We start from the raw sequence: 23,917 nt of genomic DNA, 5'->3' as shown, positions 1-23,917 counted from the left end.
CAAACATATCATTTTAGCATGTATACATATAATTTATGGGTGATTATCAAATGTTTTGCTCTTGAGGGAAATTAGAGGGAATTTTCAGTGAAAATTGATGTCTTTGTGTTGCCTTCAACACATTCATCATAGTGTTCCTGGGTTTGATTGGGAGATGGTTATAGTACCACCAGGAATATACTTAAAATATTTTTTATGGGCAGGAAAGCGCCGGCGGTGCGCTTGGATGGAGGGCTTGGATGATGCGTTTGTGCGCTGAGGGAAAAAACATGGCGTTTTTTCCCTTAGCGCACAAACGCCAAAAACGTCTTGTCTCGATGACATCAATATCTTGACAACTGCCGCTCTATGATCGACACTGCCCCTTTGCGGTTTGCTATCCATTTGTTTTTTTATTTGACGTCGGAACATCCAAGCAAGGAGGATGTGGGTGCATGACATGAGACAAAAATGTGTTGAATATTATTGCCTGGGCCAGGAAAAAGAAAAAGAGCGACAGTGACGTCACCAGCACCTCTCTGAAAAGTTGAGAGAGCGCTCCGAGCGGCCACACAAAAAAAGGCGGAGTGCTCGGAAAAAGGAAGCTCGCTCCTCATTGGAAACAATTAAAAAAAGACGCTGGCGCCCAGAGAAAACTCTGGGCGGACACAGGACCCTACTTGTAAATATATTCTGTACGTGTAGCCTGAAGAGGACTACCGCACAAACTCATTATGTTTGTTTGTTGTTTTGTGGGACAAACAAGGTTAAATAAAGGCAAAGGCATTTTAGGTTGTTGCTGCCTCAGCATTTGCCTTGTGCATGTGCTCTTTTTGCTGCTTCAATGTGCAAAGTGTTGGACACAATACTATTTGTGACTGCGCAGCTTCTCCAGGCAAAGGCAAAGGCACCTACTGCATCACTGTGTGTGTGTGTGTGTTTGCATACTGTGCATGCTTCTAATTATAGAAACCAACAGGTTTCCTCTAGTTTGTCTTCTTACCGTTGAAATCTGCCAGTTTTTCGATATCATCTCCCAGGTCTCCTGTCACGGTCAGGGCCTGTCTCACCTTCAAGTTGGTCTCTCTGAGGAAGAGAGAAGAGAGAAAGTGAAGAAAACAGATTAATAGACACAATGAGAGGAAGGCAGAGAAAGTGGTAGGGAGGAGGAGGAGGAGGAGAAGGGGATGAGGAAAGGTTGACTAACCCATCCAGTTCTGCTGTCTCGATGTACACCAGGTTGAGAGGTTCACTGCTGGAGAGCAACAGGAGGTCAGCCTGAAATCACAGAGGGATTCGTCACTGTTATCAGAATGAGGCTGTCAGTTTTCTTGTTCATCAGACTTCATCAGAACTGCAGTATATACTATCTGGATAAGTATAATTTTTGAATTTCTGGAAATATTAAAGAATATCTTGAAGGTATTGTCACAGAATCACCACAGGAATTTGTAAACTTAGCTTTAGCGCTGACAACGAGGTGGAAAATTTGCCATAATGGGAAAAAATATATCAAACATGAGGTCTTTAATGACAAGAAATCAAAAGGAGTACAAATGCAAACATGCAAAATGCAAAGAAATTGAGTCAAAATGGAGAAATCTGTTGGGGACTGCAGAATAAAATGGAAGAAGAAGAAGATTATATTTTCACTGGTTTACTCACAGTGACAAACTGGTTGTCTTCCAGCTTGATGATGTCTCCAACCTGGACGTCCATCCATTTCTCGCTCCGTAGTCTGAGAACAGGAAAGGGGCTGCTGAGATGATGTTCGGACAGTGTGTGTGTGTGTGTGTGTGTGTGTGTGTAGACTGGTGTGAATGTGATGTTCAGAGGAAAGGTATTATTTTCCCTTTTTGTTGAGGACTGTCAGAAAATAAACTGCCTGAGGAGCCAAAAATAAGCGCTGGACACCAAGGTCAACCTAATATTAGTCACTTTCCTTCACTGCTTGTTCCTGCCTGAGAGTTTTAAAGACTTGGCAGGAATACAAATACTTGATGCTTTTTAGGGTTTTTCCATTTCATGTTTTCCAGTTTCCAGGCTGCTAATTCAAATGTAAGCAGTAGACATTGTTTAGCTAAAAACTGAAGATAACAAGTTAAATCAATGATACATTATTCATTACTCAGATTGTTGCTCAAGTTATCTCATTTCACTAGCCCAACCCTATTTTTTTCATTAAAAAAAATACTGCCAAAAAAAGACAGAAGGAAACTGTATTTGTAGACCAAGTCAACACGTGCCAAATCAAGCACCCGTTACATATTTAACAAAATGGAAGTAATCAGGAAGAAAACAGACTCTTCCTGCCATCCTGCAGCTGCTTCCCGTGCCGCCCTTAACAAGTGGGCATGGAGCATCTTGAGGTGGTTACCCAGGAGGAAAGACAGAGACATCCATGTAAATATTTTGATCCAGTGCACCATAAATATCTGAAAACACAGTTGGTGCCTGGAGTGGAAATCCTATCCCAAATATTGAGGTTAAAGTTGGGAACTTGGTGTACTCACAGTGTTAAAGATTAAATGCTTATCCATAATTCATAACTTGTTAACTACATGTACTGTTTTTGTTGTACTGTCTGTACGGAAAAGCTGAAGCAATTACCTGATTGAATCTGTTGACAAATTCTTGAACATTTTTCAATTACAACTGTGTCCATTTCATTTTAATATCACTTCAGAGAGGGCTGTAGTCATAATTTATTAAGGACACTGAGCTCATGTACTCAGTATTGTTTCTGGAAATGTGGGGGCTTCATATCACAAATAGGCACAGATTGCACATGATTCTGGTGTTTTTCAGATACAAAATCTCATAATTTGGTTTAAGTTAAAACAAAGCATTGAAAACATTTGATAAAACTTAAAGTATTTATTTTTCCACAAACTGTATATTTGGCAACATGGAGACTTTAGTTACTTAAAAGGGTATTATGTAGTTTTGGAGAAGAAATTCAAACTCAGAATTTTTATATTTACAATATTAATGAGTTCATAACCCGTAACTGAATAAAAAAGCTGTTGTCAGAGGAAAATAAGGTCCCCTGAACACTGTTTGAAGCTAGAAAGGTGGCAGGGTCCGCCAAATATAAACAGAGTAAAACAGGATGAAATTGTGTTGACCGTTAAGGTCAGTTTGTTTATTTACTCATGAAAATTAGTTTTTTTATTTAGTTTGTTTAGGCATAAAGTGAAGATATTTTCCTTCTGATTAAAATTATTTCCCCCAAACTACGTAGTGCACCTTTAAAATAAAATAATATTACGTGTTTAATAGATAAAGACAATTTTTTCTTCACCTCGTCACCCTAAAATACATACTTCAAGCCAACTTTCACCTTTGCATGACTTTCAATTCTTCTGCTTGTAGACAAACCCACTGGATAATTTGGACCTAACTTGTATCTCCATTGCATATTCTTGTATTTCCTTGTTTTCAAAAGCTCCTTCTAGTACAGCCAAAGGAAGCAGCTGCAGGATGGTCAGGAGTGCTTGTTTTGTATCCTGTTGACCTGGCGTCTGCTATTTCAAATATGTGAGCAATGCTTGATTTGTACATGAGACCTGATGCCATTATAGAACCCCTGAAACAAGCAAATACTATGATTTCTTTCAGGAGATCTTTGTAATAAAGCTAAAGGGCCCCTAAGAAAGCTTCCTGAGGAACATCGACATGTCCAGAAGGGTCAAAGATGAAGTGATGGTGCATCTACACATACACCAAAATCAGCATGTAGCTACCTCATACCTCGCACAGGTGTATTTCCCATGATATATAGCAAATGAACAAACTTGCATCTGCACATATAAACTTACTTTCTATCAATAAGGACTTGAACTTTTCTGTTGTTGACTTGATTGTCACTCCGGTGGCGATTCTGGAAAGATGACACACACAAAACACACACACAAACACACACAGCGCTGATTCATAAAAGTTTACAGGAAACTCAATTTTAACACTGAATCACTGATGAGTTCTGATGAAAAAACATGCAAAAGTTTTGTGTCATCAACTGGCATATGTAAATAGAGAGGTGCCAATGCGTGTGAGGAAGTATGCTGTTGAATATGGTATCGTAATATAGTACCGAAACTTCAGCTTCCCCTCTAATAACTAATAAGTCTCCACCATGATGACGCCTCCTTTGTCTTTTTGTTTCTGGTGAAGTCCCTGATCACTATTTATTACTGTGAGTGAGACACAGAGGCGACTACAGAGACAGCCAGTGCTGATGGGTGGTTTCCCTTTTATCACCAAAACAACTTTCAAAGTTGGGCAGCGTTTCATTACTTCTTTCAGAAGCAGTTTATCCTCCCTAATGGACAAGTTAGGCTTCATCCTTACTCAATTTACAAATAGTGTTTTAATTACTACCGTTGCACAGGTCAGATATTTTAGCAGAGTTAGCAAAGTTTTGCCAGATAGTTGATTGTTGAGTCGCTTGGGTGGGTAATCGGCCTGAAATTCAAATCAACTGATGATCAGTAGATATCTCTGCAACACAATATATAGACAAAACTGTAATTTCTTTAAATTCTGTTGATATTTTCTTTCTATGTTTTCAACTAAAATTCGAACATATTGCACCTTTAAGAAGCAGATGATATCCTTGAACATAAAATTAAGCGTTCTCCTCGGTATAATATCAAAAACACAATACATCTCTACTGAATTGCAACATTACTACACCTCAGCGGGCGGTTGCTTGTAAAGCTGTGCTTTCACAACATTGCCAACAGTTAATTTTGAGTTGTTTTGCAACGTCATCCACCTCACCATACAGTACATGGTCAGGCTTGAGTTGCTGTGTACCTGCTAAGATCAAATCAAGCCTGAACTCGATGACTTCACTATAGGAACAGATGTGTACCGGCAGCCAGGACTGTTCAGGATCTCCCAAACAAAAAGCCTCTTGTTCTTCCTCCTGGAGCTAATATTTAACCCATGACAACACTAACGTCCTCTGGGTGGTTTGGCATTAGGTGATAGGGTGCCACACACACATACAAAAATGTTTGGTTGACCTTGACAGCTGAAATGTAATTTTCCTTCCTTTGTCTAGGAGGAACTTTTCGTCCTGTTTCGGTTCTCGTACAGCGATGAAAGAGAAAGAAATCAGTTTGACCATTAACAAACAGAAAGGTCAGCTGTGATGAGGGCGTGGGCCGTGATGGATGGGATTTTTTGTTCTTGCTTAATCAACCTCAACTGCCATATGACACCCTTTTTTGTCACTACTGCAGAAATACATTACAACATTTTCACACACTGCGCTGATGAAACAGTCTGTTGACCAATCATTTAATGACAAGGGCCCAATTATTTCACTCACAAAGTGAATGAAGTGTGCAGTAATTTGATTTTCAAACTTGAGGTTTCTATTTGCCGAGAAGCTCCCTGAAATAGTGGAAACGAAACGTTAGCCTGAGGTCGACCGAGGTTAAAGTCTGCTTGCATCAACATCAAACAGAGACAGAGTCGCCACTGCAACGTTAATTTGACACTGAGCAGACTGTTTGTGGCAGCGAACAAAAGTGTGTTATGTTTGACAAAGAGCAAGGAAAATGATATCATGAGTTATGTTCAGTGTGTTTAGTAAATGAAAGACTGCAGATGTTAGTGAAACTGTTTTTCCCTCAGTCAGAGAGTAAACTGTTATTATTAGCAGGATGAGATAACAGCACCGAACACTACCATGCCCGTAAGAAACAGAGTTGGGCCATTAGGTTGTTTGTATTATATATGTTGATGGGGATCATTAAAACTAGATATCACCAACTTAGTTTATTTCAGATTTAATGGAAATTCCTCCCTGATCCATTATCTTATCTTTGCTTCTCTCTCAGATGACAGACAAGGGGAGTCAAGTTTGTGTAGCAACATCTTACTCATACCTACAGTAAATGACAAAATGAGTTCATATTTAAACCTTTAAGGGTGTGGTTTAGTTTGGGAATGCAGAGGCTACCTGGACATGGTTAGGAAAAGAAGATAAAGAGATTCCTTGGTGATTAAACATAAAGTTTTAATCCACAGGGTGTCAAATCGAGAAGACAACATGATCTCATGGGATGGTGTGTAAATAGCACGCCGCTTTTAGTCATTTCAAGCTTTACGCATGCCATTTAACACCACATTTTATGAGTTTTGGACGTACAGGAAAGGATGAGGTCAGGTAACCTTCCTCGTCATGGATGGGTCAAACAAACACAGGACTAACATGCTGCTCTAAGGGCAGCGAAAATACAAAGAGATCAATCATTCAATCATTGTCACAGACAGCGAGCTCACAGACAGATCATGAAGCACCTCGTCTTGTGATCACTTTGTATACTCCACGTCAGGGTCAACAATTGCAATATTAAACATATAAATGTTACTGTGTAAAAATCCAAAACACCAGCGATCAGATATCCTGGTTATAACAGTCTCGTCACAGACTGCAGTGAAATCTGCTAAATAAAACCTGGTGCATGCAATGCATGAAACGTCATCACTCTATCAGTATGTGTATTTTGAGACTGACCTTTAGGAAAATTAGGACTAAAAATGTTTTCAAATGTGCTTACGATATCATCAGTGGCATCCTTGAGAGCGGTGACTGACAGCACGAGAACCAGAGGCACGACAGTGGTGAACCAGGACAGGGAGGAGATCTGAGGAATCACCTGAAGAACACGCGCGCACACAAAAAACAGCCTTTAGCTCACTTCAGTTTGAGTTTAGTTTTGGATACAGCAGCTGCTGAAAATTGGTAACAGTTAGAGGAAATAGAGTACAAACTGCGCGGGCGACACAGAGGACTGTAAAGAAACTTCAGCCGAGAGAGACATTTTTTACAAAACAATTAAAGACAAAGACAGACATGATAAACATGTGAATACTGTAGAAATGAAGAACAGCACACAATAAGAATGACGCGCAAATTTAGCCATCGTCATGAAGTCTCAAACCCTGACAGATTATGATGCATGAACAGGGTCCACTGGCGTTGATTCATATGGGCTAGATAATATAAAAAACTGTTGCATATCATTCATTTATTCATTGGCTGTGGTTCCTCCCTGTCTGTCAGCAGAGCAACTACTGCAGACGACCTCGATGGTGCAACACAACTGTTTTGCACACGGTGAGGCAATTTCCTGTACTGGATATTACGCTTCCTTAATCTTGTTGCACTTGATTCGTCCACATCCTGTTTGGTTAACACACAGCTTCACTATGAGAAAGGGCCGTTGTGTACGTGTCATGTTTAACTCTGCTACTGTACGTCTGTCACAGGCGATCTCATGACAGTTTCATATACTTCCAGAAATATTAGGAATAGCTTAATTTCACTTTGATCTAAAGATGGTCTGTGTGATTTTCTTTGTAAATGAAAACATTTCTACATTTACCCTCCTAACACAACACAGTGAGTGTTTCGAGGGCTTATGTGAGCTCAACATTACTCTTAATACAATCCATTAATATATCAACTGATGATGTTATGTTGCACTTCCCCCACTATAATCTCTGATCCAACATAATTAAGTTCAATACCATTTAGTTAGGGGGTCCAGCAAGGACGTTATATCAAATCTGGACAAAGCGTTGGAGGCGGAGCCCCATTCATTTCTGTGAAAGCTGCTCAGAAGGCCTTCTTCCGTCGATCTTCCGCGTTGTGCGGCCTACAGAGTGTGCGCACTACAGACTTACGCCAACCAAGCTGGCTGACTTGAATGGGGGTTAACATAATTGAATCTTGCTGCTCTTCTACGCTTTCCAAATTTTATTGGACCTAATGGCTAAAATATGAGTGAAACAAGTAATTTCGCAGGGGTTGTAATGTTCAAAAAATGTATCCACCGTTTTACAGAAGCTTATTTCATAATGTAAGCTTATGGGAAAAAGTATTTTTGGGCCCCAGTGCATCACGTGACCATGTAATTACATGGTTGACCACTATGAAAACTGGGTTCTTGGTGCTGTTCCTGGGGGCTTGGGGTCCAGGAGTGGGAATGGAAGGGCATTCTGGGCCATTCAATTTTGAAAGAAAGAGTAGGCCTATTAACTGTCACCGTCAGCTATCGTCGGTCAGTCGCTCATCATCAATATACTGTGAAGTAGACCTGAAAGACGTAGAGAGAGAAGCTCTCCACAGAGGCGAAGCAGCGATTTAATGTCTGATTAAAGTTAGTATATGCACCAACAGTAATCACTGTTATAGTGTGTTTGGTCAGCAACTGTCATGGGTTGTGGTTCAGTTAATTGTTTTCCTCACCTGGAGCACCAGCAGAAACAGGAAGTAGGCGTTTGCGATCCTCTGGAACTGCTCAAACAGGTTAAGAGGTAGGAAGGTGAAGGGGTTGTACTTGGAGGTCTTGATGGCGTTCGTCTGGAAGAGTTGTAAAGGGAAGGAGAATAAGTAAAAGACAAACAAGATTCAGTGTTACATCAGTATGGGATTAATACTGAAATACACAGGGTTGAGGGTTTCAAGAAATGCAGCGAGTCTTTGGATCGAATACACACATTGACCTTTTCCAAGAGACTGCAAGAGTTGTGTCTCATTTGTTCACTTATGAGGTCACCCAGCCATCAAAACAGGAAGCAAAACTTCTCGATCATGAGATTTGGTCAGAAGAAGAAGAAGACAGAAGGAACATTTAGAGCATCTTCTGGGATATCTTGTCCTTAAAACACAACAACCGGCTTTCTGAGAACAACCTCCAGCGGAAAAATGAAGTCATGTGTTGTAAATGTTAGGTCAGTGTGTGCAGCATGTGTCATTCTCTGCACTGCATTTATGCGAATCCATAAAACCTTCATGTTTTTTTTTTAATGGAAATCTGACTTTATGCATCCAGAATGATAAGACAGATGCATGGTAGGTAATCAAATTCATGACCTGAACAGATATTTGCCTGTGTTTGTGGTCCTGTGGATATTCAAAGGCCAATTTGTCGTAAAAAATGTACAGACAGACAGATGGTAGATATGTGGGGCAGAAGACAGAAGACAAAAAAAGCCTAATCAAATCAATCTGCAGGCAGAACAAACGCCATGATACAGAGGCCGTCTTTAAGCCAAATGGTCCAGGCTTATGGTCTCCTTAAGGATAAACAACCATACTGAATTTATAGTCTTTCTCCACCTCATAAAATATGACATCACAATGCATTTTTAAGCCTAATTTAGTTAAGTGTGAAGTTGCTAAATCAGCCAAATTACAAGGTAAAAAACTGGTTGACTTTAGGTAACATTAACAGAGTCATGAATCGTAATATTCATGTTTATATTTTGGATTAAAAATCAAAAAAATAAGCTCTCTCGTTTTGTCACTAACTGTCAGTTTTCTTCATGACTAAACATACACTGCCTTAAAAAGGATAGTACAAAAACAGCAAAAAGTTTAATTAGGTTAAAAAGGTTTAATTAAGTAATTAAACCTCCTCCTCTTTAATTTCTGCATTTTGCTGCATTACAGCCTCCAACTGTTGTGTAACCACAAAATGTTGTAAAGCAGTTTTTTTCTTTTGATGGCACAATTATTATATTTATTTAAACATCTGGACACATTTTTTTTCCTCCAAAATAAGGTTCCACGGGGCACACAGTGAAAGGCATCTTTTTTCAGAGCGCTCCTATTTCCCAACTTCTCAGTGTCGTCACCGTCGCGCTTTTTCAAGAAACCAATCATGTATTTGATGGGGCGGGACTCGCCACCCTTCACCCTGGTAACCAAGACAATAGAGGAGAAGCTTGTTCTGGCTGTGTGTGTCTCTTCTGAGATTTACCAGACAGAAACTATCATAACAGAGACAGAAAAGTCTGTTTGTGTAAGCAGATCGTCTGCACACTGAATGTTGCTGGTGAGTGTTGTGCTTTTATCGCCCTACATATTGTAATCTTATTATTAGCTGTATTGTCAGCCCTCTGTTAACACATTTAATTAAATTAAACCCTTGAGTAGGTCTCTCAGGTTTTGTGAAGGATCCTCGAGGGTTCTTTGCAGATGTTTGACTTTATGAGAGTGTAATCCTGTGGGAGGCTTTCGCTCTCTGCCAGGTGGATCTTATCAGGAGGCTGAAAGTTCTGGCCAGCCGGACGGTGACTCCGAGTTTCCCTTTATCACTGGATCTCTTTACTAACAACTCCGTCCACAGAGCACAGATTTTGTTCTGACTGTAAATGTTTAAATACACAAGCAGGGGCAGTTAATCTTTACACTCTTTTTGGAATTTTCCATTAGTTTTATCCCTTTAGCGTTGTGCCGAGGGTGATTTTAATAATAGTGAGGGAGCAAAACAAAATGAATCAACTTTTCCATTTCACGTTTTTTTCAGTTTTAGGTGCAATATAACTGTAGGTGTCTTTGTATGGAGGTGTACAACATTTACATATGTAAACATTTCTTTGTAAATATATTGATACATTTTCTTATGTCTTATGAGGCAAACATTTGTTGCTGTGCTAAACAAAGTGATAAAGTTTCTTTCTTTTTTGTTTTTACATAAATCCCCATCTCACAATATCCATTTATCATTTCAATAAACAATTTTCTTTTCTTCTTTTTAAACATCTTATTATCCTGATCATCCTTAGAAGTAGAGCAAGATAGCAATTTATTTACATTTATTCCTATTCCCTCTCAACACAACTCTCTGAACAAAACTATCCTCCATATGTAGCAGGCTGTAACCCTCCTAGAACAAATCAGAAAACACCAACACCCATGCTGCTAAATGCTTAAAGTCCAGTTTACGTCCAAGAGCCAGACAGTCAAGCAGCAACACACATCCCACAGGGGAGTTTCTCTTGTAAATATCTGACAAAATGAGGAAGTAGACTGTTTTGTCTAAAAGTTAAGTGGATCCAGGTCACACTGATGAACCATGTGAGTAAAAGACTAACTAACAATAACACATAAATACTTACTGCGTATTTAAAGGAGAGGTTGTACTCGCGGTCGTTGGCTCGGAGTTTCCTCTCCAGCTCTGACACAAAGAGACAGAGAAACTATGATTATTAATTTACATGAACTTAAATGTGTGTACTGATATCACGGCCTTAAAGCTCCACACATGTATTAAGGAATATATTATAATTCTCCAATGTGCGTCTGACATGGTTTCTGCAGGAAAGAAAAAGTTAATTATCACAATAAAAGCCATAAAATGACACCAACTCCTTCTCCCTCATTGAAAATACCAGAATGTATGATCATGCAAATATTTTTAATTCAACAAGTCTGACTGCTTGAAGTGTGGGTATAGTATTCAAAGACGGAAACTTACAAAAATATGATATAGTATGGGGTCTGGTTTGAGTATACTTCATTCTGTCACTTTTCCAGTGTGAACAAAAATACTAAAAGTAACACTTAATAAATAGTTTATAATATGGATTGAGGACCTGCAAGAAGGTTTATTTCTTAATTTTTAAGCAGTTTAAAGCTGGTAACACTACAAAAGCAAATCAGTATTTTAAAAATGTTGTTATTACATTCTTGTTTCTATGTAGATACATGTAATTTTGACAAGTAAACTGCCAAAGACCAGTCCCCTCAGTCACTGTTCTGGAGCTTTCGATCACATCACACAGTCTTCCTCTGCAGGTGGAGTGGCTAAGTTGTCAAAGCAATTTCCTGAGTCGATTTTCTTTTTTGAAACTTTACTAATAACAAGTTCACGTAGTGTGATCAAAAGCTCTGGAACACAGTAAATATCATGACATCTGGTGATATTTGAAAACTTCCTCTGGTCAGAGCTCACCTCTCTCTTTCTTCCTGACACAGTCCATGCCAAAGAACGACATCTTCTCTTCCTCGTCCTCCTCCTGCTATCTATCCACCATACCGACCTGAGAGGAAAGAGAGAAAGCTGTAACATTGCGACTAAAGAAAGGATAAATCTGAGTCACCTCAATATCATCATTACCAGGAAATAAACCTCGACACACACACACACCCACCCCAGACTGCTCAAGTCAAACATCAGCTTTCTCCTGGAAACACGAGTTTAAACATCACTGCTGTTAAAGTGAGAATGACGGAGTACCCGCCAGCTGCCATCAGGGCATTTTCCATAATGTGCACTATGAGGTAATCATTCCCCACGGCTTTTAAAAACCAAGGTTAAACCAGGTGTCCCAGTACTGGAAAAGGTTTTGAGACCAAGTAAAGAAGATATACATGGTAGAGACGTTTGCTGTCAAAGGTGTACCCTGTGTGTATCGGTGTATATGTGTAAGGAAGTGGTCAGTATATAGGGAACATGAACAAACACACATGAGGAATTAATACAAAAAAACATGTAAAGAAGAGAAGAGGAGGGTCCAGTTTTGAGAGAGAGAGTCCCGCCTTCACTTCCCCTTTCATTCCAAAGCTTCTTACTTCAGGTTATTACTTCAGCGCTCCAGCCTCTTAATGTTTTTCCCATGTAGGGCAGAGTGACTCAGAGGGAGGCTCCCCTCTCAGGCCACTCGTCCACCCCTTCAGCTGTCTGCTCCTTCTGACAGTAAGAGTTTAAAAGCAAGAGCCATGTATGACTCTGTGGTCCGTCTCAGCCGAGTGATGGTGGGACCGAAAAGTACGCTGCTGTTATTTTAGTGGCTTCTTTCTTACAGCTTTGACACGCCAAGCCATCAATCACAGGAAGAAGTCAACCGTAGTTCTTGTAGTAGGCCCGGCACCATGGCTCTGTCAATCAAAATGCTGAATCACGCAAGATGATATGTTAACCGCAACCTGTCAGTTGATTCTGAGTCACTTGGTCAACTAATTAGACCTCTTTAAAGGGACCCTGTGTAACTTTTGTTGTGCTTAAAGTCAGTTGTTGGTTTATGTTAGCTGACTCCTTTTCTAAAATGAAGCTCAAGCATCACTCATAATTGCCGGTCAATATCTGAGGCCCACATAAGCTGCTCCTATCAGCCGGGTACATCTATCCAATGGCACAGCGACACACCTTCACTGAGTCTATCGTCTTGCTGCTGTCGTTTTAAATACGATGGTCTCCTGACTGCTGCTTTGCATGCGCCCTCCACCTCCCCATCACTGCTCAGTCTTTGCAGATTCACCAGCTTCATCTGTCTCATAAGAGTCACACCTAAGTCACATCAGGAAAATCCGACCCGAGTCCTTCACAAAGAAATCCATCGCCCAGCAGCATTAAACAACTTAAACAAATCATCTGCACAAAATCGATAGGTGCACTGATGCAATACGATGTTGCAATACCATTTTTTAAAGGAGCAACAGCGGATGTCACAATGGTCATGATGACTTCTATCTCAAAGCAGTAGAAAACGAATATACATTTACACGTTTGAAGTGTAAACCGCCTTTAACTTCTCCAGCCTTTAAAACCTGGCAGTCAGTGATATCTGCAGTAATGTTTCTAAATTAATCACAATCTCATTTAACCCCTAAAAAAAGCTACATGTTGCGTCACAATGTTATGATTCGACGACTGGCGGTGTATGAGGGAACCTTTTCATCACCTCTTCATCTAGTGGAGATCATATGTAAAGGTTAGCTGTATTGTGTAAGTGTTTGTGCAGACATGTGATCCCAAAAAAAAAACCACACCCACAAACTGTATAACAAAACTCACCAAAGAAAAAAATTCAATGAAGTGCAAATGTGCCCATAAGTGGGGGAAAAAGTCTGCGTGTGTTGATGGTTCCCAGACAGGAAGCAGTGGTTTTTGAGATCCCGCCCCCCGGCATTGGTTGCCAAGGTGACGTCAGCGCTGGAGCTATAAATATCACCCACATGTGTTTGTTGAGGAATGTGTGTGTTTCAACAGGAATGCCAAAAGATCTGGAAAACACACACTCATGCAATGACACATGAGCGAGACAGTGTGTGTTTTGTCTGCATCATTGTTTTTTTAATGCGTGTTCCTTCATTGTGAGAAAATATCAACACAACTATGTATGAAGAGTAAATGCACACAAACACACACCGTCCGCCACACATCCTCTCTTTGACAGAGTTCCACTATAAAAATCCCCAAAGCAAACAGTCGTCCTATTCATTCACTCCACTAAATTCACCAGCCAGTTCATTCTGCAGCCAAACACATGAAAAAGGGACATTTAAACTCACTACAGTCATCGTGAAGATTTAACAAGGCTTTAACTTTGAATGTCAAAAGGTGTGGACTGTTAAATGTTTGGGAGTTGTTTTGGATTTTCACACTCTTGGCAGAAGTACTCCGACTTTCCAGGCTTTACAACAGTGCTGACACACCATCGAGACACAACTGGCTTCAGAGGAAGAGTTAAGGAGATGGTGGGAAGAATAACACAGCTGTCGCGTAAACAAAGGTTATTCTAAAAGCATATATATTGTCTGTGTTAGTAGACTTTTTTTCTGCACCAGAGTCTAAGTTAAGGATGGTGTTCTTTGAACAAAATCAACAATCTATGAAGCATTTCCTTTGAAACCTGACAGCCTTGTATATATAAGTAAGTAAGTTAGAATGACACTACCACCCAAACACTCACAAAAACACAATTCAAAGAGTCATATTGTTGCATTAGGACACATTTTTTCATTACAGTGACCACTACAACACCACAGTTTATTTCTCTTAAAGGGTAAGCACCAATTTCACACATTAAAGTGTGTTTACAGGTCTTGAGGAGAGCTGCTGCATGTGGAAAAATTAGTATAAAGGCTTTTGTGGCTCCAGAGGCAGCTGCATGTAATCTGATTAATTGCCTCCAGTGATGTCACTCACTGGCTAAATTGTGCAATGTAGGCGGCAGGTTTTGAAAAGATTGTGATATTTCTGTTCGGTCGTGTGGATTTTGCCCATCATCAGTCCAACAGTGTTAAAGGAGTGCAATGCTCGACCAGTGGACTGCTTTTCAAAACCTGGTGCCCACATTACCCACAATGCAACTTAGCCACTAAGTGAAATCACTGGAGACAATTTTCCAGATTAAGTGTTTTAAGTGATACTCTAATTTATATCTTGATGTTCACATGAAGTCAAAATCAAAGTGTTATGCCAGTGTGCCATAACGTCGCCAGCAAGGGAGCTTTGGACCGGGACTGGCTTGGGCTAGCCGGTTAGCATGCTAACTTCAGAAGTTATTTATTTTTGTTTGCCGCTAAAATTCTTACATATTGCACCTTTAAGTCTAATATTTAACAATAATACATAAAATAAATAAATTAATTAAACATTGCAGTGGATCTACATCAAAACTTTACCAAGGTATGCAAAATAAAACATTTAGCTTTAAAGCCACAGTGGAAAAATGTGGGTCTGGGGGAGGTTTAATCAGAGCATGTTGTGGTTCAACTTAACCGTCTTTACCAATGAAACCCAATGGTGTCTTCTAGATGCCCTACTTATCTCGCTCTGCTTTCTCCCCCCCCCCGCACACACAGACACACACAAAGGTTTCAGTGAAACCTTTAACTGTTTTAGTGCAGGAAACAAACACTAGAATTAATGTTATTCCAGGCAAACAAAAGTGGGTAACAGTATCCCAGTGTCACATTCACCTGTGACTGGCTTAACAGGTCAGAGGTCACACGGATGAATGAGTGTCTTGTCCGATTAGTGATCTCTGGTTTCTCAACTGAACAGTACACTATTATCAAAAACTGACCGCTTGTTTGCAGCTGAAAGAAAGAAGCTTTTCCTCTGAGTGTGTGTGCTTATAGACAGATGCCTGTGTGTCCAGGCCCGCCCACAGAAAAGGTTGGGCCCCTGAAAAGGTCCAGTGAATGCTCCCTCCACAAGCCTGCTTCACTCGTATCAACGCATGTGTGTGCTCTCTCTCACCTACACAAACACATGCAGAACGTTTCGCTATCATCGTCACCACCCTCTCTCTCACAGGTGACAGTGGCACCTTCACTGACACGAGGCTAGCCTACCTAATGTAGTCATTAACTCCTGGCTAATGTTTGCCTCTTCACTCTGGCTGTCTTTATGCTAATTCAGGCTAACAGCCACCTGGCTCCAGCTATGTACTTACGGCATGAGCTCCTGGAAAGGAAATGAAAAGGTTGAACGATTTCTTGAAGTTGATCTCTTTATTCAGGCTACGCTGAAGGCACGCTGACACTCAAACAAGCACAAACTATCATTGCCCACTCTCATATCTCTTATCTATCTTTACCATGGTCTCACAGGACCCACCAGTGGTTCAATCAAAATAAAGCTGTCAAATACTGCTCGATTAATCTGTGATTGCTTCAGTATTCGATGAATTTGTTATTTTTTAATGCCAAACATTCTCTGGACTGTTGGTCTGATGAAACAAGAACAAGAAGAATATGTCAGATTAAGCTTTTTCAGGGGAAACAAGAGGGGAGAACTAGAATAACCATCATTAATGACTCAGTTCTGGCTCCCTTGACACATGCTGCAGTCCTGCCCCATCTACAGAGCCAGGTTTAAATCCATATTGACCAACGTCCAGACTACTGGTCTTATCAAAAATCACACCTGTACAATGATGTGAAACACACACCTCCCCCAGAAAGAAAAATAAAACAGTTCTGTACTCACAATATGTACAGAGCAAGGCCACAAATACTTGAAACAATGAGGGAAAGATATATAGATATGAGTTGTTGCATAATAGTTTCCGTAAAAAAAGATAAGCCAATGAGCTCAGCTGGTGTGTTTTCAGAGGCCTCAGCATGTTTCCTCTCTCTGTGTGTGTTTTGTCTAATAGCAAACACAGCTCTGGATAAATGAGGTCTATTTTCAAGGAGGAGGAGAGGAAAGGTGCATAGACGAAAAAGAGTGAGCAGGTTTGTGTATCCAAGACGAGAGGAGAGGAGTCGACGGGGCGTAACTTTCTAAAAGTTGTCACAGTGGAGAGGCTCCTCGTGGCTGTGAGACATCTTGTTCTCTCAGAATAAACAAAGAGCTTTAGGTAAACATTAGGGGCTTCTCAGGCTACAAACACTATCAGCACGATGGACTAAGGGCACAGACAAGTTAAAGACTCCCCACCCATTAAGAGCAAGACACCCAGCCTGAATGAGACACAAAATGATAGTAGCTATTTTGAGTGTCTTTGTGGTGGAGTGTGGTTGTTTGGCATCCCTTTGTGATCATTTTTTTGTTTCTTTGTAGTTGTTTTTTGCGTCCTTGTAGCTGTTTTGCATCTTGTTGTAGTCACTTTGTGTTTTTTTTGTGTCACTTCGTCGCTGTTTTGTGTCTCCTTGTAGTCACTTTGCGATTGTTGTGCATCTACTTTTCATCAATCTGTGGCTGTTCTGCATCCCTTTGTGGTCATATTTGTTTCTTTGTAGTTGTGATGTGTCTCTTTGTAGCTGTTTTGTGTCTCCTTGTAGTCACTTTATGGTTGTTTTTTGTCTCTTTTTTAGTTGTTTTGCATCTGCTTTTCATCACTACGTGGTTGTTTGGCAACCCTTTGCAGATGTTTTGAATCTTTTTGTTATCTATTGGGACAGCCCTACCTTTAGCTGAGCTTTGGGATATTGTAATGAGAAATGTTAATGTCATTTCAAACAGGTTGCTCCTCTTCCTAATATACAGCGAGTCCTGGTTGGTTTTTTTGGAGTCCTCAGCATTCCAAAGCCCAGCAGCCTAAGTTTTCTGTTGCATCTCTATCAACAGGTACTTGTCTAATCAGGCTTCTAGCTAATAATAGCTGGCCTCCCACACTGTGTTTTTCAGAGCACACCAACTGAAAGCAATAAAGGGATGGAAGAAGAGCTGCAATAACAGTCAGTTGACAGAACATAATCCACAACTATTTTGATAATCAATTGATAATTTAAGTAAAAAAAAATAGCTTGTCTTATGTCATAGTAGAGATATCCTTGGATTTCTGACTGTTGGTCGGTAAAAACAGGACATCTGATGAGTCACTATGAGCACCAGAAAACTGCGAGGGCATTTTTCCTGTTCTCTCACGTTTTATAGACCAATCAATAAATCAACAATGAAAAGAGCCCAGAGGAAGGGCAGACTTATTTCACCTTTATCGTTATTGTGTTAGTCATTCAAGAATTTCCCAGTCAGTGTCTCTCTGTGGATCACAAAGCACATCCTGTACTGTTACTGAATACTTCAGATCATTAGCCAATGCAACTAACACCACCATTCAAAGGAAAGCCGGGATGTAACTGGATGTAAAGTTAATTATTTAATCATTACTCTCTACAAAGAAACCTCTTGTGTGAAAACAATACCTGCAACTGTTGATTTAGCAAAAACTTAAAATTGGGCGTCTGTTGTTTCACCATATCTGTCTTCAGATTTCAGTCCAGAAATCTGTTACAGTAACACAACAATAGGAGGAAGTAGCAGCGATAGCAAGTTCTTGCTAATTCCCCCTAACAGCTTATTCTGTAGAGAAAACAAGGCCCATATTCCATTAAAGAGGGCCGTGAGCCAACTCAGACGAATCCTGAAACAATGTTTTTAGACCAGCATGCAACTTTCACGCAGCTACCTGGTCTCCAAGCCCTTCACACAATCATTACTTACATCTAACATTTATCAACATTCCCAGGTGGGCTGAATCTACCCCATATCTACGCTGCCCTGGCATCGTACTTGTGGCTTCTCCTCCAGTGCTTAGCAGCGGTGCTAATACAGGGGATTGTGACCTATAGTTTCCCAAGTAAACATACCGCTGCTCTTCTTGGGTTATACTCTTCCTCCAAAGCTGCTCTTCACATCTGGAGTGTCTCTGGACTAGAGGGAGCCAAAAGGCCAGATGTCCGAAAGAAGGGCAGCCCCTCCACGAGCAAGTGACGCTGTCCTGCGCCCGAGCTTGATGTGTATCTGGAGGGGCAGCCTAGCTTAGAGACACAGGTCGGTGTGTTTAGTACAGATGGCAATCCACTGACACGCCAGCAAACATGTATAAATGCTCACAGCAGGCTGCACGATTACAGCGTAGACTCTGTGTAGAAATATAATATATATAAATCTATCTAATACTTAAAAAAAAGAGGTTAAGTTTTGATATCAGACACTGAAACTGTTGTTTCTGGAGGAAAATATAAGCTGTCAAACATACGCATGCACAGACAGCGCAGTTACAAATGTTACTATGACGTCTGTACAGTCAGCATGTTGGCTATTTGTAATAATGAATGAATTTGTGTTTCAATATGTAGGTACAGTAAGGATGCTCAGTGCCTAAGGGCTCTTCAAGTCTCACATTAAGTACAGTAAAACTTTCACTTTGCAGTGGGCACTGGATTTCACTTGCCCACGGCTGAACCACAGTGGAACTGAAACCTCCACTCGTGTACCCTGAGCCCAGGGCGACAGGCCTGCGGTGGAGGTCTGTAGAGTTGGCACTGTTTGTAGAAAACCCACTTTTTGCAGAGTGCATGCTGACTGCTGCTGAATATCTCCTGTGTGGGTAAATAATATGGTCCCTATTGCATTTGTCAGTATAAACGTATTTAGAGTGAAGTGACATTAAGAAGAGTTTACTGAGTTTAGTCAGAGGCTGAGCTTGTGTTTGATGCATCTGTTGTTGCTAGCTAATGTTAGCTTACTGCTAATGTAGAGTTGATACGTTGGATGTTTGGAGCAAGTAAACAGAAACGGTCCAGTGGTCAAAACCGGTGCAAGGCAGAAATTCACTTTGCTTTCTGCAAACACCATTAGTTGGGACTGGGTCTGTGTCTGTAAGCAAAGACAAGCTGAGTATTACAGTCACAAGCTAAGTTCTTGGAAATCTGGTGTTTTATCTTAATTGAAAATCTTGAAATTCGACGGAAGACTCTTATCTTGGATATCAGAACTTTCCCCCATTAAAGATCACACCACTAAATCAGATTTATTTTAAATAAAGCAGTAAAATGGCTAGATTGTCAGCTCCACGACACAAAAATATAAACCATATTGCTTCTGCAAATCCAAAATAGATACTGGTCAGTTGTAGTGCTAGAGTTCACACCTCGGTTCTTTTACGTACCGACCAAAATGTGTCTCAATACACTTTGTATTAAAAAAAAACGTTGAGTACTAAAAGGTGGCATTTAATGCCAATCAATCATTCATTTTTGACTATTTTATATGGACAAAGTTCTTGTTTTGCTGCTTGCATTTAGACAACTTTTAACATTTGAAAATGTGAAATTTATGTATTTTAAAAGATATTTACAAAACATTGTACGATTGTGTCAACACTCAAAGTTATGGTACAATGACTTTAAATGACGTCAATGTACCCAGGAAGTTAGTTCAAACCTGCTAATTTGACTCGACCTCACCACAAATAGGAACTTATCACCATCATCAGCAATTCTTGTGCACAAGACTCAAAGATGCACTTAATTAAAAAAACAACAACTGTAATATAACAACTGAGTGATTAGTGAACCGATTGTCGTTCATCAATCATGTACATTATTTTAAATGGTGAATATCTCATAGGCACAGCTTTGGGTTTTGGCTTCCTGGGTGGGCACTAATACTCCCTTTTGTTTCACAGTTTTCTGTGTCATTGAACCACAGAGACCATATTTGTTTTTTGCTTGTTGTTGTTTCCGCTAATTCTGTGCCTCAGATAGGCACCATGACCACAAAAGAAAAAACACAATAACTTTCAAAACCAAAGAAGAAGTCTTTGCGGCTTGCATTTAAAATAATTCAATAGTTGCAGCCTACAAATATTTTAACTATTTTTTTTTACCCATAAATCACCAGTAAATAATACCACCATAAAAATACGATTAAAAAACACTCACAATAAGTTGATCGTGGTGAATTTTCATTATCACATTTTCTCACAAAGTGTTAAGTTAAAGTGATTCTAGTATGTTTGAGTGCACTTTCATTTTAGTGTTTTTATTTTAAAGTTTTAAGAATGTTTTGATGAATACTGGGATAATATTGTGAATCACAATTATATTGGAAAGGATAATCATGACGTGAAATTGTATATAATGTGTATATAATGTAGTCAAAATCTAATCAAATCTAATCTAATCAATCTAATAATGTAATCTGTGACAATTCATCAGTCACAGGTTCAATTACTTTTACTTGTGAATGCACAGCTTTCACTTGTAATGGAGTATTTTTACATTGTTGTAAAAATTGGTACTTTTACTTAGCAGCAGGCAGCCGCAGTGAAGCCTGCTCCCGACTGCTGTTTGTTAATTTCCCTTTTATCAGACGTTCTTGTCCCTTGTATCTGTCTGGCACTGACAGATCTCAGTCTAACCGACACCCAGGTTGAATTAATGAATAGAAGGTAACATACCGACGGTGTTTTGTTTTGGATTACTGATTAATGAGTTTTCTCAGTAGATCTGACTGTGAGGGAATGAGGAAGTTTCTCATTTTTCTTTGACTCACGTCTGAAAGAGAAGACAAAGAGGCCTGAGCAAAAATAACACCACCACTCATAGAGACGTATGCCTCTGAGAACATTAAAACCTGAACTGATTTGTGACTCTGCATGTGTGAACAGAGATGTATCAACAGATGAAAGCCTATCGCCCGTTCAGACTTTTTTCTCCACCGACGATAAACCTTAACAAAGCAAGAATGGAAAAGTGAGATGCAGTTATGACACGAGGGCACAATACAGCATCGAGCCCCCAGCGCTGCATCGAAAAGACCCGGACAATCAACCTCTGAATAATTCACCTGACCTCTCAGGCCACAGAGCCACTCCTCCTCTCATCTTACCTGATAAAACCCTGACATTTTGATTGACCTTTTAAATTTAATAATCTCCTCCATGCACCAGACTCAGCCACTCTGCCATCATCTCACAATGAACTGCCGTCAAGCTGTGACACAAACTTGGATTCTGACCCACATGAAATTCATTTGTGCACGTCCAGAAGTTATCGAGATCAAATTCGAGGTATTACCTCACATGACCCTTTCAGAGCTCTTAGTCAGTTTAGATGAAGCAGCTGAGGTTCAGTCACATCCCAGCTCTTACAGTAATTTACATGTCTAAGCTATTTCTGTCTAATAAACCAGTGAGTTAAATTTTTTACGCTTTACATGACCTGATTCATGACCACATCCATTTCTCATTTTGCTACTTTTCCAAAATACTCCTCTTTACTAAGCTTAAATCTCATTTATGTTTGTCATAATTACATTTTTTTCTCGACGTCTGGATGGATTAACATTAAACTTTGTTACCCAGAGGATGAATCCTCTTGACTTGACACTGTTGTAAGCGTTATTTTCGTATTGCAAATAGTGTTAAATAGCTCTAACAGTAAACACTGTTATAGTGTTTGGTTAGTAGTCCATGTCTCTCCTCCCATTGCTCATGGACTAAAAGAGAAAATACATTTTCTGGTATCCCTGCCAATTTTATCCAATCAGGACAAAAAACATGCGAACAAACACGTGGAGAGCAGGATCCTCCTATGTACCAGCAATGGTGGAACAGGTAAAGCCAGTTGGTGACTGGACTGGCATAAAACTCTTTACAAACAGTCATGGTCTCAAGACAATGTCCCCCTTCACGTCTTAAGCTAGGCCTGGACAATATGGATGAAAAGTCTATCATCAGTTACCTGTCCTATTTTTATCATTTTTAAATGACGTTTTCCTCTCTGGCTTTCTTGCGGTTGGTTTGTAAAACACTCGGCCAGCAGCGGAGCTGGTGTGGTGGATTGTGAGCCATAGTTGCCCCAGTGGTCGAGCAAACGACTTTGCCTGTCGCAGCTGCAGTGTCTCTAGGTTTAATGGCAGAGCAAACAGGCTGGGTGGCCTGGGGTTGTCAGTCACATGGCGATGGTGCAACCGAACTACACACCTGCTATATGATTGACTGTCTGCGTGTTACTTGCAGGGAGCACAAGTGTGAGTTGTCTGTTAAATGATTGGCTGTTCGTGTGCCACTGATAGCTCACTTCATTATCAAGGGATATGACAGGCTGTTAATGAGCCGGGCGCATTCTTATAGGCTTCACACGTGAAACTATCGCACATTTTATCTATTTTCTTTTTGCTATCGATGACGTGTCTATCGCCAGGTGTTTGAGAGGGAGCAAGGATCGATAATGGTATACAGTGAACAGGAATGGGACGGCATTTCACCACATTTCACTTTACGTTGTGGGTTTGGAACTTTTTATTTCATGTTTTAAAATAGTAGAGCGCATACCTCCGCCCAAGGCCCAACAGTTCCCTTTCACTCAGTCCAACCTAAATCAAGAATATATAAAACATGTATATCCACAGGATACTGTGCTGACTCATGACTCCAACCAACTAAATACGCCTCATTTCTCTCATCAAGATCCAAACTTTATTCCCTAGAAATTAAGGAAATTGGCGAAAAATCTGTTCGATAATAAAGAATATGAGACTCATCCTCCATCCAAGTTTCCTGCACTAGTTTAATCAAATGTTTTGAATTTCAGAGGGTTCAGGAGCCCCTGACTTATTTCGTTTTTGCTACGCCCCTGTGTTACAGTTACAGCTGAGAGCCAATAAACTCTCACACTTCACTGTCTGGCCCTGAACAGTAAACGATCTGCTGCAACACTAAGACAGGATATGAATGAGTACTTCACTGTCTTCCGCTGCACAGATTACTCAGTATTCATCACCGCCGAGCCGCACAGCGTTTACGGACAGCGACAGTGTGTGTACAACCATCAATCACAGTGTTTATAATCATCACCCTTATTATCACCACTCCCACTAACAAGTGTGCCGTCATCTGGACAATACTCCATCACAAAAACAACAAAACACACTCTGGTGATACGGTGAAGTCTCGCCACTGAGTGTTTAGGCGTGTGAGAAGTTTTGGTGAAGTTACGAACAGCAGCCCTGTTAAACCAACACCCAACCAAAGCAACTAAAGCAAATAAAAGTGAAGCTGAGTGAATTTATTTCCGTCTTCCCGTTACTTTTAAAGCTCAGGGCTCCCTGGAGGGCAGCAGAGACAGGGACAGAGAGAGAGAGCAGCCCATTCACTTCAG

The 23,917-nt window shown here is 40.3% G+C and overlaps 1 protein-coding gene across 1 annotated transcript in view; it reads right to left on the bottom strand.

The window, feature by feature from the left end:
• Positions 1 to 23,917, bottom strand: part of LOC311261887 (phospholipid-transporting ATPase ID-like) — a gene marked incomplete at its 3' end in the record, with an annotated part of 32,773 nt that overhangs the window by 8,635 nt on the left and 221 nt on the right. Inside the window, exons 2-9 of the mRNA XM_084360900.1 lie at positions 11,745 to 11,832; positions 10,909 to 10,967; positions 8,252 to 8,365; positions 6,558 to 6,656; positions 3,801 to 3,862; positions 1,645 to 1,717; positions 1,187 to 1,257; positions 983 to 1,065 (exon numbers count right to left, since the gene is read on the bottom strand). Of these exons, the coding sequence (XP_084217026.1) occupies positions 983 to 1,065; positions 1,187 to 1,257; positions 1,645 to 1,717; positions 3,801 to 3,862; positions 6,558 to 6,656; positions 8,252 to 8,365; positions 10,909 to 10,967; positions 11,745 to 11,787 (604 nt within the window). The 5' untranslated portion in view covers positions 11,788 to 11,832. The remainder of the gene's footprint in view (positions 1 to 982; positions 1,066 to 1,186; positions 1,258 to 1,644; positions 1,718 to 3,800; positions 3,863 to 6,557; positions 6,657 to 8,251; positions 8,366 to 10,908; positions 10,968 to 11,744; positions 11,833 to 23,917) is intronic.

Source organism: Pagrus pagrus (assembly GCF_965226575.1).
Source record: "Pagrus pagrus genome assembly, chromosome: 8".
Classification (NCBI taxonomy): domain Eukaryota; kingdom Metazoa; phylum Chordata; class Actinopteri; order Spariformes; family Sparidae; genus Pagrus; species Pagrus pagrus.
The sequence above is the reverse complement of the archived record's forward strand: the minus strand, read 5'-3'. Positions and strand labels throughout refer to the sequence as shown.